The sequence below is a fragment of the Cryptomeria japonica genome, chromosome 3, assembly GCF_030272615.1.
Source record: "Cryptomeria japonica chromosome 3, Sugi_1.0, whole genome shotgun sequence".
NCBI lineage: Eukaryota > Viridiplantae > Streptophyta > Pinopsida > Cupressales > Cupressaceae > Cryptomeria > Cryptomeria japonica.
The window spans coordinates 153746279-153763711 of NC_081407.1; the positions used below are offsets into that span (position 1 = coordinate 153746279).

Sequence of the window (17433 nt, forward strand, 5' to 3'; positions counted from 1 at the left end):
ACACCTATGGAGAAAGGGCTGAAGTTATCAGCCAAGTCTGATTCACCTGCAGTAGATGAAACAAAACTCAGATAGCTAGTAGGCAGCCTCATCTATCTCACTGCCACTAGACCTGACATCTGTTTTGCTGTCAGCTACATCTGTCACTTCATGACAGCCCAAAACCTGATCATTGGATTGAAGTGAAGCGAGTGCTGCGATATGTGAAAGGCACTTCAGACTATGGCATTCTTGTATGGCAGGTGCAATGAGCCAAAGCTGATTGGTTATATTGACTTAGATTGGGCAGGATTAGTGGATGACAGAAAATCCACTTCTGGGTACGTATTCAGTTTGGGTACTGGTGCTATCACTTGGAGCAACAAGAAGCGACAGGTCGTGGCTCTTTCCTCGATCGAAGCTGAATATCGGGGAACAATCAAGGCCGCATGTGAGGCAGTTTGGCTCCGGAGGATGCTTTCTGACATGCAAATGCCGCAAGCAGGTCCTTCTCCCTTGTATACTGATAATCAAGGGGTGCTCAAACTGGCCAAAAATCCAGTTTTCCATGAATGTACCAAGCATGTCGAGCTTCATTGTCACTACATCCGCAAGCTGGTAGAAGACGGATCAGTTTAGTTGCAGTATGTTTCGACAACGGATCAGATTACAAATATTCTTACCAAGTCTCTGAGCTTGGATAAATTTGTCAAATTCAGGGGGCAACTTGGTGTTTTTGATAGATTGACCATTAAGGGAGGGTGTTAGAATAATATTTCTCTATTATGTTAATGGTCAATACTGTAATTAGGTGTCTACAGTATCAGGTAGATAGAATTAGGTGTCATAATTAATGTCTACAGTATTTTGTAACTTCTATATATTGTATTTTTTCCTCAGTTAATGTAACTAATATTTCTACCCGTGAATCTCTCTAATTCACAAAATTAAAATAAGGCAAGTGTCCACATCATAATGAATGGGAGAACATGTGCTAAATAAAGCTCAATCAAATAAAAGATCAAATTCACCTAAGTTTAGCTTAAATGATTAAAGTAATAAAGGATCTAATTATATAATTAACTAGATAATGTCCCAATTATTTCAACACCCCTCCTTAAGTAATTTAGGGAGAAGCGAAAAACCTAATTATGAATTCAAAGATGAATGCATGAATGGTTCCCGACAAAGAGGCTTGATTAAGTACTCATGTACAAACCAATGCAATCTCTCACAACTAGAGATATCAATCATTGCATCTCTATTGATCATGACCTTTTTGGCAGAGATATCAATGAACCTTATGAATTTAAATGCTCATGAGTCACTATAACCAGTAAGCATCATCTCTTTGTGTTTGTTGTCCAGATTCCTTATTCCAGTTTGAGTTAAGATAAACTGACCCAAAGCTTTGGAGATGACCTACATTGGTTTCTTTCCTACCCAAGCTTAAAGTGTCATGGCTTGGAGTGCCTTAGAAGGATTCCTATTTAGCACATGTACAAACAATATGGAGTGCTTTAGCCCATTATCTTGTTGAAACTATTTTCCTTTAACATGCTTCTTACCATATTTATGATCATCCTATTCTTTCTCTTCAACATGTTTTGCCAAGTTGTATGCAGCATTGCTAGCTGCCAGTGAATTGCTTATTTTGTACAAAAAACGATAAACCTACTAGAATTAAATTTCCTCACATTGTTGGATTTGAAAGTCTCGTTCACGTTGTCAAATCCAAAAGCCTTAGAATACTCAAAACTCCTCAATGGCAGCTGATATCTTCTTAAGAATAAACACCCACATATCTATACTATAGCCACCAATGGACAAAAGAACGGAGATTCAAGGGCTTGGAAATTTCACCATTCATCACTTCCAAATACTGCTTTGCCATCCAACCCTTGCCCTATTTAAAAGGTTATTTAGAGTTTTTCTATGCCAAACATGCTTTTTAAACCTGCCTCCTTGCGATTGAATTAAGTCATTTTCCAAGTGCTTCTTTTTCAAACTAGAAAGAGTTTTAAAATGTAGTTGTCCATACTCGTGGTCCAAGGTGCACTGGAGTTTGAAATTGCAACCAAGTTATGTGTTTCTGAAGAACCAGCCTCATAAAACCTATAAAGTTTGCTTTCTCTCACTCTAGAGTGCAGAGGGTATAGCCTTATTATACAGTTTATTCTTCACAAATTGCTTGGCTACACTAAATGTGTCATCCAAATGTTTATGCAGTGTTTTGATGACATGTTCTCAGATAGCATTTTCTTTTCTGCTGAAATTTTTATGTTTCCATGAGCCTTCATATAATGTGCCATGCCATCAACTAGAGCGACTGTTAACCTTGTATTAGCTTTTACAAAGGTTACAAACTAAACTTTCCTTCCAGTCATGTGTTAACATGTACATGATCAAAATATGAAATATTTTGGCTCAGAAAGAAGCGCACTTCACACAGAAAACTTAAAAAATACTTTGCAAATACATATTCATTACCAGCATTGACAGGGGTATGTTACAAATTTTCCAATTTGCTCAATCAAGTTTTAAGTGTGAAATCTTAGCACATTCATAACTGTAACCTTCAAACATTCTGAAATCATATATTGGCAGAAAAAAATGCTTATGGTCTGGAAACAAATAAAATTTGAACAGCAATGTTTCAAAATCTAATCACCCGATATGGCTTAGCTTCCATCTGTTCTTTCTGGGAATCAATATTATCGATTTGACTTCACTTTACATGTGTCAGATACACACTGCAAAGGGAATCGCTGTGTGATGGAAGGTTGGCTCAAGCTGAATGAGGCTGCCTTGACCGCCCAGGAACTAACTGACTTAACCAGTCGCTAGAATCAGGGTTGTGCTCCTCTTCCACCTGTGTCAGATACGCCCACATGGATTGGCTCTATGACTAGTGCAATTGGGTTTTAGGATTGTGTGGGCTTGCACAATCAATTCGCAATAATCATCTTATGACTTTGCAACTTCGCTTCTTTTAGTCTGGAAATGTGCTTGCAGTTGGGTCTGGGTTTGACGTCCAACAGACCCACGCGCCCAGGCAATATGTTTTCTTTTATTCTGTCCCTGAATGAACACACTCAGATCCAGAGGTCAAAGCTTCAATTCGCATAACTATCCTTCACGGCAGCCGGCAGTTAAACATCCTGTCAAATGCCAAACAATATAAATATTAATTGCCAAACATTATAAATATTGCAGCTTTCGATTTATTAAACTTCTCACCAATCTTTTATTGAAGCCTACAATAATCAAACCCACGATGCCAAATATTGAAATATAGAGCTTCAATCGTTAAAATATATTTTTTCCCCAATGTCAGACTTATGCTGCTTAAAATATTATTTGAATGACTTCAAGCTCTCATAAGCTGCGATTAATATTCTCACTTTTATTGAATCGGTCTTTTATAACAGTATCCTCCAATACTCATCAATGCCAGGATTTGATAATAATAATTGCAAATATTGAAAGAGCAGCCAAGATGGAAACTCACTGTTAATAAAATATTTCAGAGATTAAACCCTCCGATTCCCATAATAATATGATTTCGTAAAGAATCCATTTATTCCTGAAGCAAATTATAAACCTCTGCAAATTTGTCTCCAATGGAGACTTCACAAATTTGGCTCAACTGTGAACTCCATCACGAATCCACCCCTTGGGAAGAGCTAGGTTTTCGTCCAACTCTTTTATCAAATTCCTGAATGTATTCGCCTCTAGAAATCATAAATCATCATATCAAATTCACAAGCATGCTTGCTCCAACCTGTTGTGATGTATTCACACATCGCTCCATTGCAAATGGGAACCCCTACTTTTTTCCGCTTTCTAGGGTAGTGTTAGAGTCCTTTGCTATTAGCCTTTGCATTGAAGGGGTATACTCTCTTAAGTAGCTAGAGGGTTCATCAAGTCAAGTTTGTCTCCTTAGGTTTTAATGAAGACAGTCAGTTATCAGGGCTTTTGGAATGGATGACTCGTCTTCTTCTTATAGGGCTATTATTGGAACGAATGACTAAGATAGGTCAAATTGAGCATAGAGAGAAAGAGGTTTGATGGAGGAACCCTTAAGATCACGCATAATCAACATTGCAGTGTTTCCTTCATCATCTAGATGATTTGAGCATACTTCAATGAGAGGTGAGATCTGGGAGTAAAATTTGACTAAGTATTCCAAAAATTCCATTGCTCCTTCCTAGGAGCGAATTTTACTTCCATTGCTCCTCTTTAGGAGCGAAATCCCTCTCTAGTCCTTCAAATCACGTAAAATTGCCCCTAGCTATCATGAGATGTCTTGGCTTGAGTAAAGGATTCGATCTTTGATCAATGGCCTTGAATTAGGTTAAGTATGGGGATAACTTCCTTTTCTCCCTAGTTGGAGCAAAATGTACTTCCTTTGCTCCTTCTGAGGAGCGAAATCCTCTGCTATTGTCTACACATTGGAGCGACTTGATCTTCTTGAGCATATTAGAAGATGATGAGCTAGTTTAGTACCTTCACAATCACTTTAATCACTCAAATTCATCAAGTGCATCAAGATTTTGACTAAGGAATGGAGGGAAGATGACAAATTTGGGTCACTTCTATTGCTCCTTCATAAGAGCGAAAAACACTTCCATTGCTCTCCTTTGAGAGCGAATTTCCCTTCCTTTGCTTCTGGTTGAGAGCGAATTTGATTCTAGGGCTTCACTTGAGCATGATTTGATGTATTTAAGTTGATGGAATGAGGACAAATGGGTGAAGGGAAGCTAAGTTTCAAATTTAAGTCCATTTCCATTGCTCCTTCTTTGGAGCGAAATTTGCTTCCTTTGCCCTTGGTTGAGAGCGAATTTGCCTCTAAACCTCTCATTGAGCGTAATTTGACACACTTGAGTTGATAAAACGAAGGAAAGTCAGTGAGAAAGTGTTAAGCTTTAAATTGGAGGCCATTTCCATTGCTCCTCAATGGGAGCGAATTTCACTTCCTTTGCCCTTAGATAGGGGTGAAGTTGATTCCAAGGCTCTCCTTAAGGTTATTTTGACCTGGTTTCACCCATGGATGATTGGAACCTAGAATTTGAGTTGATATATTGGATGAAATTTTGACTAAATGGTTACTTCCATTGCCCTTGGAATGGAGCAAAATTGCCTTTAATTGTTCCCATTTTGGAGCGAGAACTACTTCCTTTGCTCCCCGAGAGGAGTGAAATCACCTGCCTTTGCTCCTTCATGAGAGCAAATTCATTCCTAAGGCACTCATTGAGGGTAATTTGATGGTTTTGCACAAGGAGACTAAAAAACTTAAGGAATGAATGAGATACAAGAGATCATTTGGTGCAGAGGTGATGGAATGATGCTAAACTTCCTTTGCTCCTCATCAGGAGCGAACTTGGTCCCCATTGCTCCAACTTCCATTGCCTACCCTTAGGAGTGACCTCATCTTATCAAACCTGCAAATCACATAAAATCAGAGATTATATCAAATTAGGAGGTTATATAGAAGGTATATATCAGGTGTGTTTGATGATTATTTGTTTGTTTTGCAAGAGGTGAAGAAAGAAATCAAAAGAACCAAGCAGGAGGAAGATTGGAACAAGTTTCCTAAGGAGGAAATTTCAACATCAAGGCCAATATAGAAGGAAGATGCCTTCAAAAGGAAATCTTCATCAACAAGCACAAGGGTATCCAGGAAGGTGATTACACAAGAAGGATTCACTTACACAAGAACATGATCCACAATACTAATAGCATGAAGAGAATCATAAGAGTTTCAAAATAATGAAGAAGCAACTACGACATCAAGGGTTCATTCCAAGGCAATATCAAGATCCAAAACTAAGAGGAAGTCAACATCTACACCTTGCATCTTCATGATTGAGACATTCAAGAGAATAGTTTCAGAAGAGTTAATTAAAGTTAGAAGATCATCATCATCACTGCCGAAGCTGGATAATGTTGAGTATCAAGAGATATTACTCAATACTCATTCAAATTGATGAATCAAGTCTACAAGCAAGTTGAGATGGCATCCCAGTCACCACTCTACCAATCAGAGGAGTTCCACATCAGCACGTTCGGATTCACTGAACTAAGCTCATCATATGGAGGCACAAACTCCTATGCACCTACCCCCACTATCTATTGGTCAAATATTCTAGAGATGACAAGATGACATGTGTCAAAATGTTGTAATTATTTCATTGGCCAGAATAGAGTTTGTTGTGACAAACCCTAATTAGGGTTTTCATTGTAAAATCCCGACCATTGATCTCAAATCAATCCAGGCCATTCATTGTAAAATGAGCTCTCTATATATAAAGCTCAAGCTCTTCATTTGTAAAGGTTAATAAATAGTTTAGAAGTAGTGAATAGGAAGTTAATAGCAAATTATAGATAGCAGCTAGAGTAGATTAGGAGGAGGAGGAATTGTTGTTATGACTTGTAAATGAGATACTCTTTTCATTGAAGTTATGGTGAAATGTGTTATTTCAACAAGTCTCATGGTTTCTACTTCTCATTTTGCTTTCATGTTAATTAGATTGAATGGAGGAATTTGTTGAATGCATATGTGCGGAATCCGTTTAGTCCATACCACTAGCCTCTTGTTGATTGTAAGTGTGCTTTGTGTGGTCAATTGGAATGATATGTGCCTAACTTCAAATTGTCATACATCCATTGTTTATGCATTAACTTGAATGGTAATCAATGTTTGATAATGGTTTGAATATCTTTGATAATGATTTGAATATCTTTGAATTATCCCTTAGAAGATTGCACTAAGCTTGTGTCAAATTGTTCAGTTTGATGGTGAGACCTCGCCCAGTAGGATTCCATCGAATCATTCACTCTTCTCTTGCATTCTTAGGATTAGAATAGACTCCCTAAATCCCATGCCTTTTGCTCTTTCTTTGTTCTCTAAGCAAGTAGATATAATCTAAGTTCCAGTGGTTCAAGCATTCAACAATTCAACGTAAGTCTCTTTGTGATTCCAGCATTATCATATCAAACCATTGAGCTTATCCACATGTCGGGACCTGACATTTATGAACCTTGGAGTTGTCTCAAGTGATCCTTATGCGAATCTTCAGCATATGAATATCTTTGTTCAAGAGAGGATAAGATACTCTTGGGTATTTTATTCCGTGTTAGACTGTTCATAAAAAACACATCAACACAACCCAAGGAAACTCCTTGTAAAGATCTCCAGGAAACATCTAGCAGATTTAGGCTGACTTTAATAGTTGGACAAATTTATTTAATAAAGTGACTTATTTTATTATTTTCACTTTATTTTATAATTAAATTAATCAATTAAAGTCATCCCTTTTTTAAAAAATATTAATTTTTGGATAATTTAATTAATTTATTTTAATTATGTCAATAAAAATTTGGGGACATTATATAATAGCATATATGTTTGTTTCCATTCAGATGCAGAGAAACCTCTGAAGATTTGCCATTCTACCCATATTTTTTAATCCATTTTTCATTAAGAAGTCTGATTAGAAGTTTCGACAAAATTTTCAAAGGAAGGAAACAGACTTTGCTAAGTGATAACAATCAGATTCTGTCCTTCTTGTAACTTCTTTTCAGCAGCGACATGTTGATTGCTGACATCTTTGATATCAACAAGTGTTGCTGTCGTGAATCTCCCTCCTCCAGTTTGAGGGATAACATCAAGTTCTTTAGATAGAAGATCATCCCTCTATCTTAAGTATGGTTTTTTTTTTCAACCGACTTATTAGGTCTTCTCATGCAATGTTTGTTTCTGAAATTTGAGGCATCATGCCATCGGTTGCTTAGAGTTTAAGGAGCATCATAGACTCATTAGTTTAGTTCAGGGATCTTAATCTGCATCAAAATCATCTGTCATGAGTTGCTCTACAGGTACTTGACCGATAAATGCAGAGAAAAAAATATTGAGAGCAAATATGAGTGTAAAGATTCCATGATGCAGTTGACTCTGTCAAAAGGGATTTATCTGTTCATTACACTAGAAATTATTGAACAAAAGTTTCCAAAATTTTGAATATTAGAATGCTGGTGACACATAGGCATCAATCTGCACTCTATCCAAATCTTGTCATCTGAAGTCCTCAGAATTTTCTGTTCCGCAGAGAAGTGGGTGTGTACTGCATATAATGGTTATTGTCTGGTATGAACATGAGAGATGTACAACTTGCCAGATGATTGTAAGGTTCAGTTACTACCAAATCAATTTATCTTACATATAGCATTATTCACATTTTCACCTTTTCACTTTTGCTTTATATTTGTTTTGAAGTGTTGATCAAGTGACATTCACAATTTTGCGTGATCGATTTTTATGCCAAATAAGTTATAAAATGTGCTTATTTTTGTTGCTTGACAGGGTGCAATCCTTTTGCTTTTTATGCAAATTTATGTCAATAAAGTTCTAAAATGTGTTTATTATTGTGTGGCAGGGTACAACACGATTGCTTCTTACACAAATCCCACATTTCAGGGAGGTATGTGCTTGGTCAAATGTCATTAATATAACTTTTCTGTGTTAAATTTCCTTGTCACTAATGGGTTTGGATCTAAGATTTTTAATTTGTGAGTTAAGTTACTATTGTAATTAAAAGGCTGATTGCTTTGCAATATGTTTAGTGACTTTCCCCTTTTGCAAGACATTCACATATTTGGAGCTTGTTTGTAAAATTTTTTGGTGGCTTATTTTCCAGGTGCAAATTTGCATTGCCTGTGCCATTTCTCTCCTTAACTCACCCATAAAATATAAAAAATGGTATATTAGTTGTAATATTCCTCTTTAATGTGGAATATGAAGCATCTGTTTTGTAAGATATTGTAAGAGTTTCTTTTATTTTGAAGTCAATAAAGCTAGTTGTGTACTTTGTGGTGATGCTTTCAGATACTCAGCTCCAATACTAGTTATCAGTACCTTGTGTCCCCATAGGGCCGTAGGAATATAGTGAGTGCATGGGACCATTTCCATGTCCTTCAGGAATCTTTATACTGATCTATATTTTTTTTTTTGTGACTATTGGGATTGTAAACAGACTAATTGTCCACATGCAAAAGGCAAGAGGGATGTGAGAAATTAGCTATTTATATAATCTTCGGCGTTAGAGTAGGGCATGCCATCAAAAAGTTGTTTTGTGCATATGTCTATGGATAGTTGGAGACCTTTTTAGTTTGGGTTGGCACTTGTACCTCCTTAGGAAAGGTCTCTTATTTGTTTTGTACAACCTGAACTGATATTTCAATAGTACTGCAGCTTTGTTTTTGATAGTGCCTTGTTCTTGTGAACACATGGAATTTTAGATTACATTCATTAAGATTCAGAACTGAGTTTTCTCTCTTAGGATTTGTTGTGACCATTTCACACATCGCCCCATTAAAATGGGGACCCCCTCTTTTTGCTTTTGTTTTTGCCTGTTCTTCTCTCTGCTTTTAGGGTTTTGAGTAAGTGAGTGAGTTGTTTGGACTAGGGTTAAACAAAGGGGGTTTCTTTTGGATATTTTCAAGCCGAGTCCAGTCAAATTTTGAAGATTATTAAGCATCCTCCCGAAGATTGCAATTTTTGAAATACGATGAGCCTGTCAGAAAGTCAGGTATGTCTCAGGTTAGTTCCAGTCAGGGTTTTTTGAGGGAAAATTCAAATTTTGTCTAAGGGTTAGCATTTTGAAGATGGAATTGTACATTTTTGCCTAGGTAAAGTTTTGATCAAATTTTGGAGGCAAGATGATGCCTGAAACAGAGAAATCGCTCTTGTCCTTCACTGGAGGCTCAGGGCGAATTTCATTCTAAGTGCAATTTCTTGTTTTAGAAGGCTTGCTAACTGGTTCCCGGCCTTGAAGATGACCTAATTATGCCTTGTGGAATGATTGAAGATTTAAATTGTGGATATTTTGGCTTATAAAGGTGAAATCGCTCCTGTCCCTCTCCCAGGGACTAAGGTGAAAATGTTATTTAGTGCACATTTGTCTCTAACTTCCTTTGAATTGTTTTGTGCAGGGTCTCCAGGGGAGATGATTGGACGTGAATTGAAGATTTTGAGGATTTTGAAGGTTTGAAAATGATGAAATTTGAAGGAGTAAGATAAATTCGCTCCTGTCCTCCACTGAAGGACCAGGGTGAAATGATTTATTTTGATCATTTTTGGCCTTGGTTGATCAAATTGAAGCATTAAGGACACAAGGAAGAATGAAATGAGCATAATGGAGTATCCAGACTTAGTTAAAAGCAATGAAAGGTTGAACTTTTGTCTAGCAAGATGAATTCGCTCCTGTCCCTCACCAAGGGACCAGAGCGATTTTCTTTGTACACACCTTCTTGGACCTTTTCTGGATTTGGGCTCTCGTTCATGGATTGTAAAAAGATGATATCTTCCCCAGCAAAGGAAATTTGAGATGAAAAGTGAAAAGATTTGGCCTTGAGGACAAAAGGCGCTCCTGTCCCTCACTGAAGGACCGGAGCTTGAATTCCAAATTTGCATTATCCTTGCAAGATTTAAGTGATTTTACGATTTGAAGAGGTCAAGGGGAATGTGTTCTGTCCGTTGAATATAACTTAAGTGGGCCACAATGAAGAAAATCAACCTAAGTAACAAAAGGCGCTCTTGTCCCTCCTCAAGGAACCAGAGCGATTTTCTCACAAGGCAAATTTCTGGCAAAGGTAAAGCAAGTTTCATGTTTGGGATGAATGAAGGGAGGCATAATTGGTCCATTGAAGATAATTTTGAAAGTTAGCAAAGCATAGGAGAGCTCATAATTGCCAAGGCGCTCCTGTCCCTCACCAAGGGACCAGGGCGAAAAACACATTAACAAGCCTTCCTCCCCAAATTGGGACGAATCCAGGTCAAGGCATGAGATTGGAATGGTATTTAAAAATGCTTCAAGGAAGAATGAAGTTGCAAAGACCACAAAATTCGATGAAAATTGGCTAGGGCGCTCCTGTCCCTCTCCAAGGGACCAGAGCGAAATCTTCAAGTATGCCTAAACACTTAACATTTGAAATACTATTTCTTATTTCCAGGACTCAAGACAGAATGGAGAATCATATTTTATGCCTTGAGGGTAATTGGAGGTCGATGTGGTCAAGAATTCGTACAATAAACTAAAAGGCGCTCCTGTCCTTCACTGAAGGACCAAGGCGATTTTCATAAAATCAACAAATCCCCTCCAGAATCACGCCAAGACAAGGTTGTACAAGGTGAGAAATATCTTTCGAAAGATGATGAACAAGGAATTGCCCCCAAGAATCGACAATCTTAGGCTCAAATGTAAAAATCGCTCCTGTCCTTCATTGGAGGACCAGGGCGAAAATCTTTGAAGAGTCTATTTTGCCTTGAGAAAGCGAGTGGAACATGCACTGAAGGGACGAATGAATATCATTGTTTGCCTCCAAACTTGAATTGGCGATTTGAAAGACAAAGACCAAGGACAAAGGGTGAGATCGCTCCTGTCCCTCACCTAGGGACCAGGGCGAAAATGCTTTAAGGCAAGCTCCTTCCAAAGATCACATGAATTAAACTCAAAGTCCCCAATAAAAATCCCATTTTGGACGTCCAGGAAGAGATTTTGAACGTGAAAGCAAGGAATACAAGGTCAAAAATGAAAAGGCGCTCCTGTCCCTCTCCCAGGGACCAGAGCGAGGTTATTAACAAATTGATATTTTTACCATGCTTGGGCACCAATGTCCTCCAAATCACATTAAATGCCAATTTCGCTAAAACTCCAAAATATTTTAAAAATTAAATTGACATTTAATAAAGGCGCATGGCATTTAATAGTTAATTTAAGCCTTGGAAAATCAATTTTTATTATTATTAAGGCTTTTGAAATTAATTATTATTAAATTAAATTTAAAATGGAGCGCTTTGGGGTATTATTTTAATATTTTGACAAGTCGGCCTCTTTCTTTTTTAATTTTTTTTTAATTTTGGCCTATTTTCCAAGTCGGCCTATGGGAAATTGAAATGGTGAGCGCCTATATAAGAGAGGTGTGTTGAGCGATTTTTATCCATCATTCACTCATTATTTCAAATGCGATTTGGAAGAGCAAGGAAGGTGCGAAATCTGGTCTAAGTTGGAGCAAATTTTCCTCAAGTATTGGGGGATAAAGGTGATAGAATTAATACTTGCGAAGACTAGAGGGAGGCGCATTTTGCTAAAGGGAGTCTTCAATCTTCATTTTGCCTAGCAAATTTTCCTAATTTTGCATCATTTCTTAGAATTAATCCTCAAGTGGAGGTATGGCGAGATCTTCCTAGTCCAACGTTGAAATTTTGAATTTTGAATTTCAAAATTGCGTAGTTAAATTTAGGAAATGATAATTCAAAGATTTATCATGAAGTTTCCTAAATGTTTAAATTGCAAAATATATTACTCATTATGAAATGTTGTGTAGGTGTCAAGATGGCGACCCCAAAGGCAGGAGCATCCACTAGTCGTCCAACTCTCATGAAGGAAGATCAAAGGAATGAAGAATTGGAGACCAAGATCGTGTCAAAATGGAGCAACATCGGAGATACCAACTTGGGAAACTTCAGTGTGAAGAAGTTTCGAGAGGTCCCTTACATTAGAAAGCCATCACCTGTCACAAAGAGAATAATTGAAAGTGGCATTATCAAGGCGGCCGGTTTCCCTCCAGCAGTCCAGTGCCATGAGCTGATGATCGAGTGCGCCCGCCATTATGACCCACAATCAAGATCGATCATGTCCAAGGAGGGAAACACTTTGGCTTACCTTTAAGAGGAGGCTATAAGTGAGGCTCTTCATCTTCCAGAACATAGGGATATGATTTACAAAAGCTTAGAAGGAGCTAGGTCCATGTATGAAGATGATCCAGACACTTGCTTAAGCATCATCAATAAGAATTGGTTACTCAAAAGTCGTCCTCGCCTGAGCAAGATTCCCAACACACCACATAGGATCGACTTCCAGGAGGAGTACAGAGATTTGATAACTTTGCTCAATCGAGTTACAGGGGCTCCTCAAGCCTTCTATTTTGAGAACTGGATGTTCTACTTCATCCAAGTGATAGTTCAAGGAAAAGGAACAATTCATTGGGCTAGAATTATTAGCTATTGCTTGGACGTGCAGTTGAGAAGACTAAAGGCTACCAAGTCATTACACATGAGTTCATACATCATATATGCCTTGATCAGGAGTTTTGAATATGCAGGACTACCTCATAGAGGAGTGATCGGAAGAGGGCCCGGAGAAGTCAGAGTTTGTGATTCTTATGTCCATTTGCATCATCCACCTGGAAGGGACTACAAGTTAGTCAATGATACCTTCACGATGAACATCACCAGGACATTGCAAGGCGGGATTCACAACCGGTTATCTCAAGATGCACAGGAGCTTGTGAAGAGGTATGGTGCTTGGTTTATCCAATTCCAAAAGTTTACATATATTAGAGTTCATGGGTGTCCTTCACCTCCATATATGTTGCCAAGATATCCGACAGATAGGATAGTGTTACTTGAGGTGACTAGGCAGTTGGCAGCTTATGCAAAGGCATTCAGACACAGGCATGGAAATGGAATTCCTGTGCCTATCATACTAGGAAATTCAGTTGAGGTATGTCCTAATGCTCTAGCCATGGATGACGCAGAGAAGGAGTTGACCTTATATTCATTTTCATTCTTTGCCTTGAGAGATAATTTTGATCCTTATGGATATATAGAAGAAACAGTTGGTAGAAAGTACAAGCACGAATTTCAGATAGAGGACTTTTTGATGAATCTCTCGAATGATTTAGAAGTGAAAAGAAAGATGCATTCCAGGTTACCTTTAGATCTCATCAGGAAATGCAAAGTTTACAGAGTGGCTGATCAAGCTCAGGACAGTGGCAGACATCTCCAATCATCTTATGACCAAGAAGACAAAGCAGTGAAGATAGATTGGAATGAACCTGAGGTTTTTGACTTAAAAGCTTTGATGGCTCCAGTTTTGTCTTGTACTCGCAGATGGGTCAATGTGCAACATCAAAAGTTGAGAGAACAGAACATACCTATGACTTTTACTTTGGAGGAAAGACTAGGGGAAGGATGAAAGATCCCTGATAGATCTTTGCTGTTAACCTGCTGTAATTTTTTATTTTTAATTTTGTTTTCCTGTTTATTTAAGTTTTTCTTACAGAACTAGACAGAAGTGCAGAAAGGGTTGTTTGTTTTTGTGTTTTTGATTGTTTTATAGCATAGGAAGGAATAGATAACAGCAAATATGAAGCAATACTGAAATAAATGAGGTATACAACAAAAGTCAGAATTATTGCAAATCGTACCAGGGAGATTTGTCTGAATTACAAAGCCAAACAATGAATCCAATGTATTTCCCAAGCTCTCATACAAATTCGAAGTCAAACTGGAAGATGAAGAATGTTCTCCAACCCCACATACACTGGAAGTGAATACAAGCAATACCCTATACACCACGTGGTGTATTTGCTGCAAATGGCATTCCTCCAACTGCAATGAACCACGTCTCCACTGGAAAGATGGTAGGCTACGCTGAAACCCTACTGAGAATTGATGCCTCTGTCCTTAATCACCACGCACAATGCCTTATAAGTCCGGTGCCAAAGATTGCTGAGGGCTACGTCCCAGCCAATCCTAATCCTGGGGTTTGCGTCCCAGTCTAGAAATCGCTCTCCATAGCAAATTCATACAAGTTGTCAAATATGCAAAAGATAATCATAGAATGAAGCTCCTATCCCCTTATAACCCCTCTCAATTGCAAATCAAACCCTAATTGTCTCCAAGTGGCATGGTCTAGTGGAAATGTTATAATTTCTTATTTTAAAGTGGTCATGTTACTAGAAAATGACCTTTTTCCCCATAGACAGAAATCCGCTCACTGAATTGCCCTGAGACCAAAGAGAAAGATTTAAAGAATTTCAAGATCTTTCCAACGAGCTATCACACAATAGGATGCGCATCCAGATGAGGCCAAAAATCCCCTTATTACTCCAAAATGGCTAACAACTTAGCCTTATTTAATTATTAAACGCTAACTTAGGAAATATTAAAAATATAACCCAAATAGCCACAAAATGCCCAACTGACATTACAAACCCTAAAATCATCCTGTCACCTGTCTGTGACTGAAGTCGGAAATCAAGGATTCACTGGTAGTCTCATCCCTAAAATCTAGGGATGCTCCTAAAATTTAGGAAACAAGCCCAATCTCTCTGAAACTGAACCCAAAGAGGCATCTCATGGAGACCCAACCTTGGGCATGATCAAACCTCCTAAAAAGTAGGAACTGCCTCCTAAAAACAAGGAATGTCTCCCAACTGATCAATAACTGCTAGAACACCAAGTCTCCAACACTGAATAACCAAACCGGGTCTCTGTCCAACCCTGTCAGCCTACAAGACCCCATAATAAGTTGACTCACATGTCTCTGCTAGACTGAGCTAGAGTGGGGACATGACAAAGGAGGAGCAAGTGTAAGTGAAGGCAATCCTCATCCTAGAAGCACAAGTGAAGGTAATCTTCGAAGCGCAAGTGAAGGCAATCCCCATCCTAGAGGTGCAAAGAGAAAAGAAAGACCTGAGAAAAGAGAACCCTCCAAGAAGAAACAAGAGGCCAATCGAGATCGCTCATCCGGTATATCTTCTCGACATGAAAAAAGGACAAGTCAGAATGTAGGACAAGAGAAGAGGGTGCCTGAAGTTGAGGAATCTATGGAATCAATGGTACTGAATGATACACATGAAGGAGGGCAGGCGTCATAACGTTCATCAAGTCAATCTCCTCAAGTTAATGAGCTACATGAAGACAAGAATAATGATGAAGTGACATCTCCTCTCCGAGAAGAAGAACCATTGCCTAAAGAGATACAAGTTAGAGAGACAAGATCCGCCATTCCAGATTGGTTGAAGGAGAGGCTAACAAGGGTGATTGTGATCGAAGATGAAGATAATGTAATTGACTTAGAGAGCCTTGTAGGAAGTTCTCAGGGAGTAACAGAAAGGAAAAAGGCCACCAAGATGTCCAAGATGATCAGAGATGAGACAAGGTCCAGGAAGTTACAGATAGCTACACCGGCAGTGGACAAGTATGAAGGTGAAATCCTTGCAGAAGAGTATGATGTAGAAACATTTGAGCTTGGTCCACTCACAGCCGAGCAGACACTGGATGAGGCAACTGATTCATTTGAGGCACTTAAAGACAAGCTTAAAGAAGAAATGGAAAAGAATAGAAAGCTTGAGCGAGAGGTTGGTGCTCGGAGAGGCTACTTTAGCCATCTCAATCAGCCTTTGGGACGTTAGGATCCAGCAGTATCTCCTATGCAAGCACTTCCCCTTGAATCAGTTGGCGAGGCAGAAAGAGTTAAGAGCTTGGTTCAGCTTATGAGCTCTTGGATTGACAAATCCCATACCGTTGCTGTTGAATTCGCAACAAGAATGATGCAGACCACCCATCGAGCTATCCAGGTCCTTGAGATCATTCACAACCTAATGATAACGGTAGCCGCCTTTGCCCACACTAGAGATGTTATCATTCCTGTTCTGCAAGTAATCAGGCAAACACCAAGGAAGATCCTAGCACAAGAAAAGATAATGGATGGAGGAGCTCATAATTTACTCCAGTGGTCAACTCTACTCCAGATGAAGGAAGTTCTTTTCAAAGACATTAGCACCAAATGCAATCAAGTTGAGGAGGTCATCCATCCAATTCAGGATAAGGTGTTTGAGGTGTTATGTTCTATTCTTGGCAGAAGGATTGAAGATGAGACGGATGTGAATCTTCAAGAGTTGGAAGAGAGGGTTAAGGTCATCTTTTGCAAAGATGAGAATATTATCACAGATGAGCAAAGGGATCAAATGTTCGCTACTACGCTCCTTATTGAGAAAATCAAGGAACTCGAACCTGGATGGGATGTAGCTCTTCTCAAAGCCTTCGATCAAGTTATCCACTTGGAGGAACGAATGAGGAATCTTCCCGAGATCCCTATTGCTGAGATTGAAGGAATTGTGTCCAGATTCATTGCATATGCTAAGAAGGAGCATTGGAAAGGGAACAAGGTTCTAGAAGAGTTGTTGTTATAGATGATGTGGCACCTTAATTATCATTGGTCTATGTTTCCTAGATTTTTGTGCCAATTAAATATTTGGCTATGCATTTAATATTGTTCAATAAAAGGGGAACTTTTTGTAATAAACCCTAATTAGGGTTTAGGTGTCAGAATCTCAGCCGTTGATCTTCTTTTGATTCGGGCCGTTCATTGTAATTGAGGATGCTATATATACCCTCATTCATTTTCATTTTGTCATTAGAGATTAGATGATTTGCAATTAGAAGTTAGAAGGTTAGAGCTTTTGGGAGAGAAGAAAGTTATTTTGTAGCAAGATTGAGCATTGAAGAGAGAATTTTAAGCAATTGTTGTCTATTTTTGGCTTTGAGATCAATAAAATATTGAAGTTATGGTGTTTTATTGCAATTCTTGTGGCTACTTTCAT

The 17433-nt window shown here is 38.4% G+C and overlaps 1 protein-coding gene across 1 annotated transcript in view; it reads left to right on the plus strand.

The window, feature by feature from the left end:
* The window catches only part of LOC131043894 (uncharacterized), a 182704-nt gene that overhangs the window by 14742 nt on the left and 150529 nt on the right, over nucleotides 1–17433 (plus strand). Inside the window, exon 2 of the mRNA XM_057977124.2 lies at nucleotides 8418–8462. Coding sequence (XP_057833107.2) covers nucleotides 8418–8462 — 45 coding nt within the window. The remainder of the gene's footprint in view (nucleotides 1–8417; nucleotides 8463–17433) is intronic.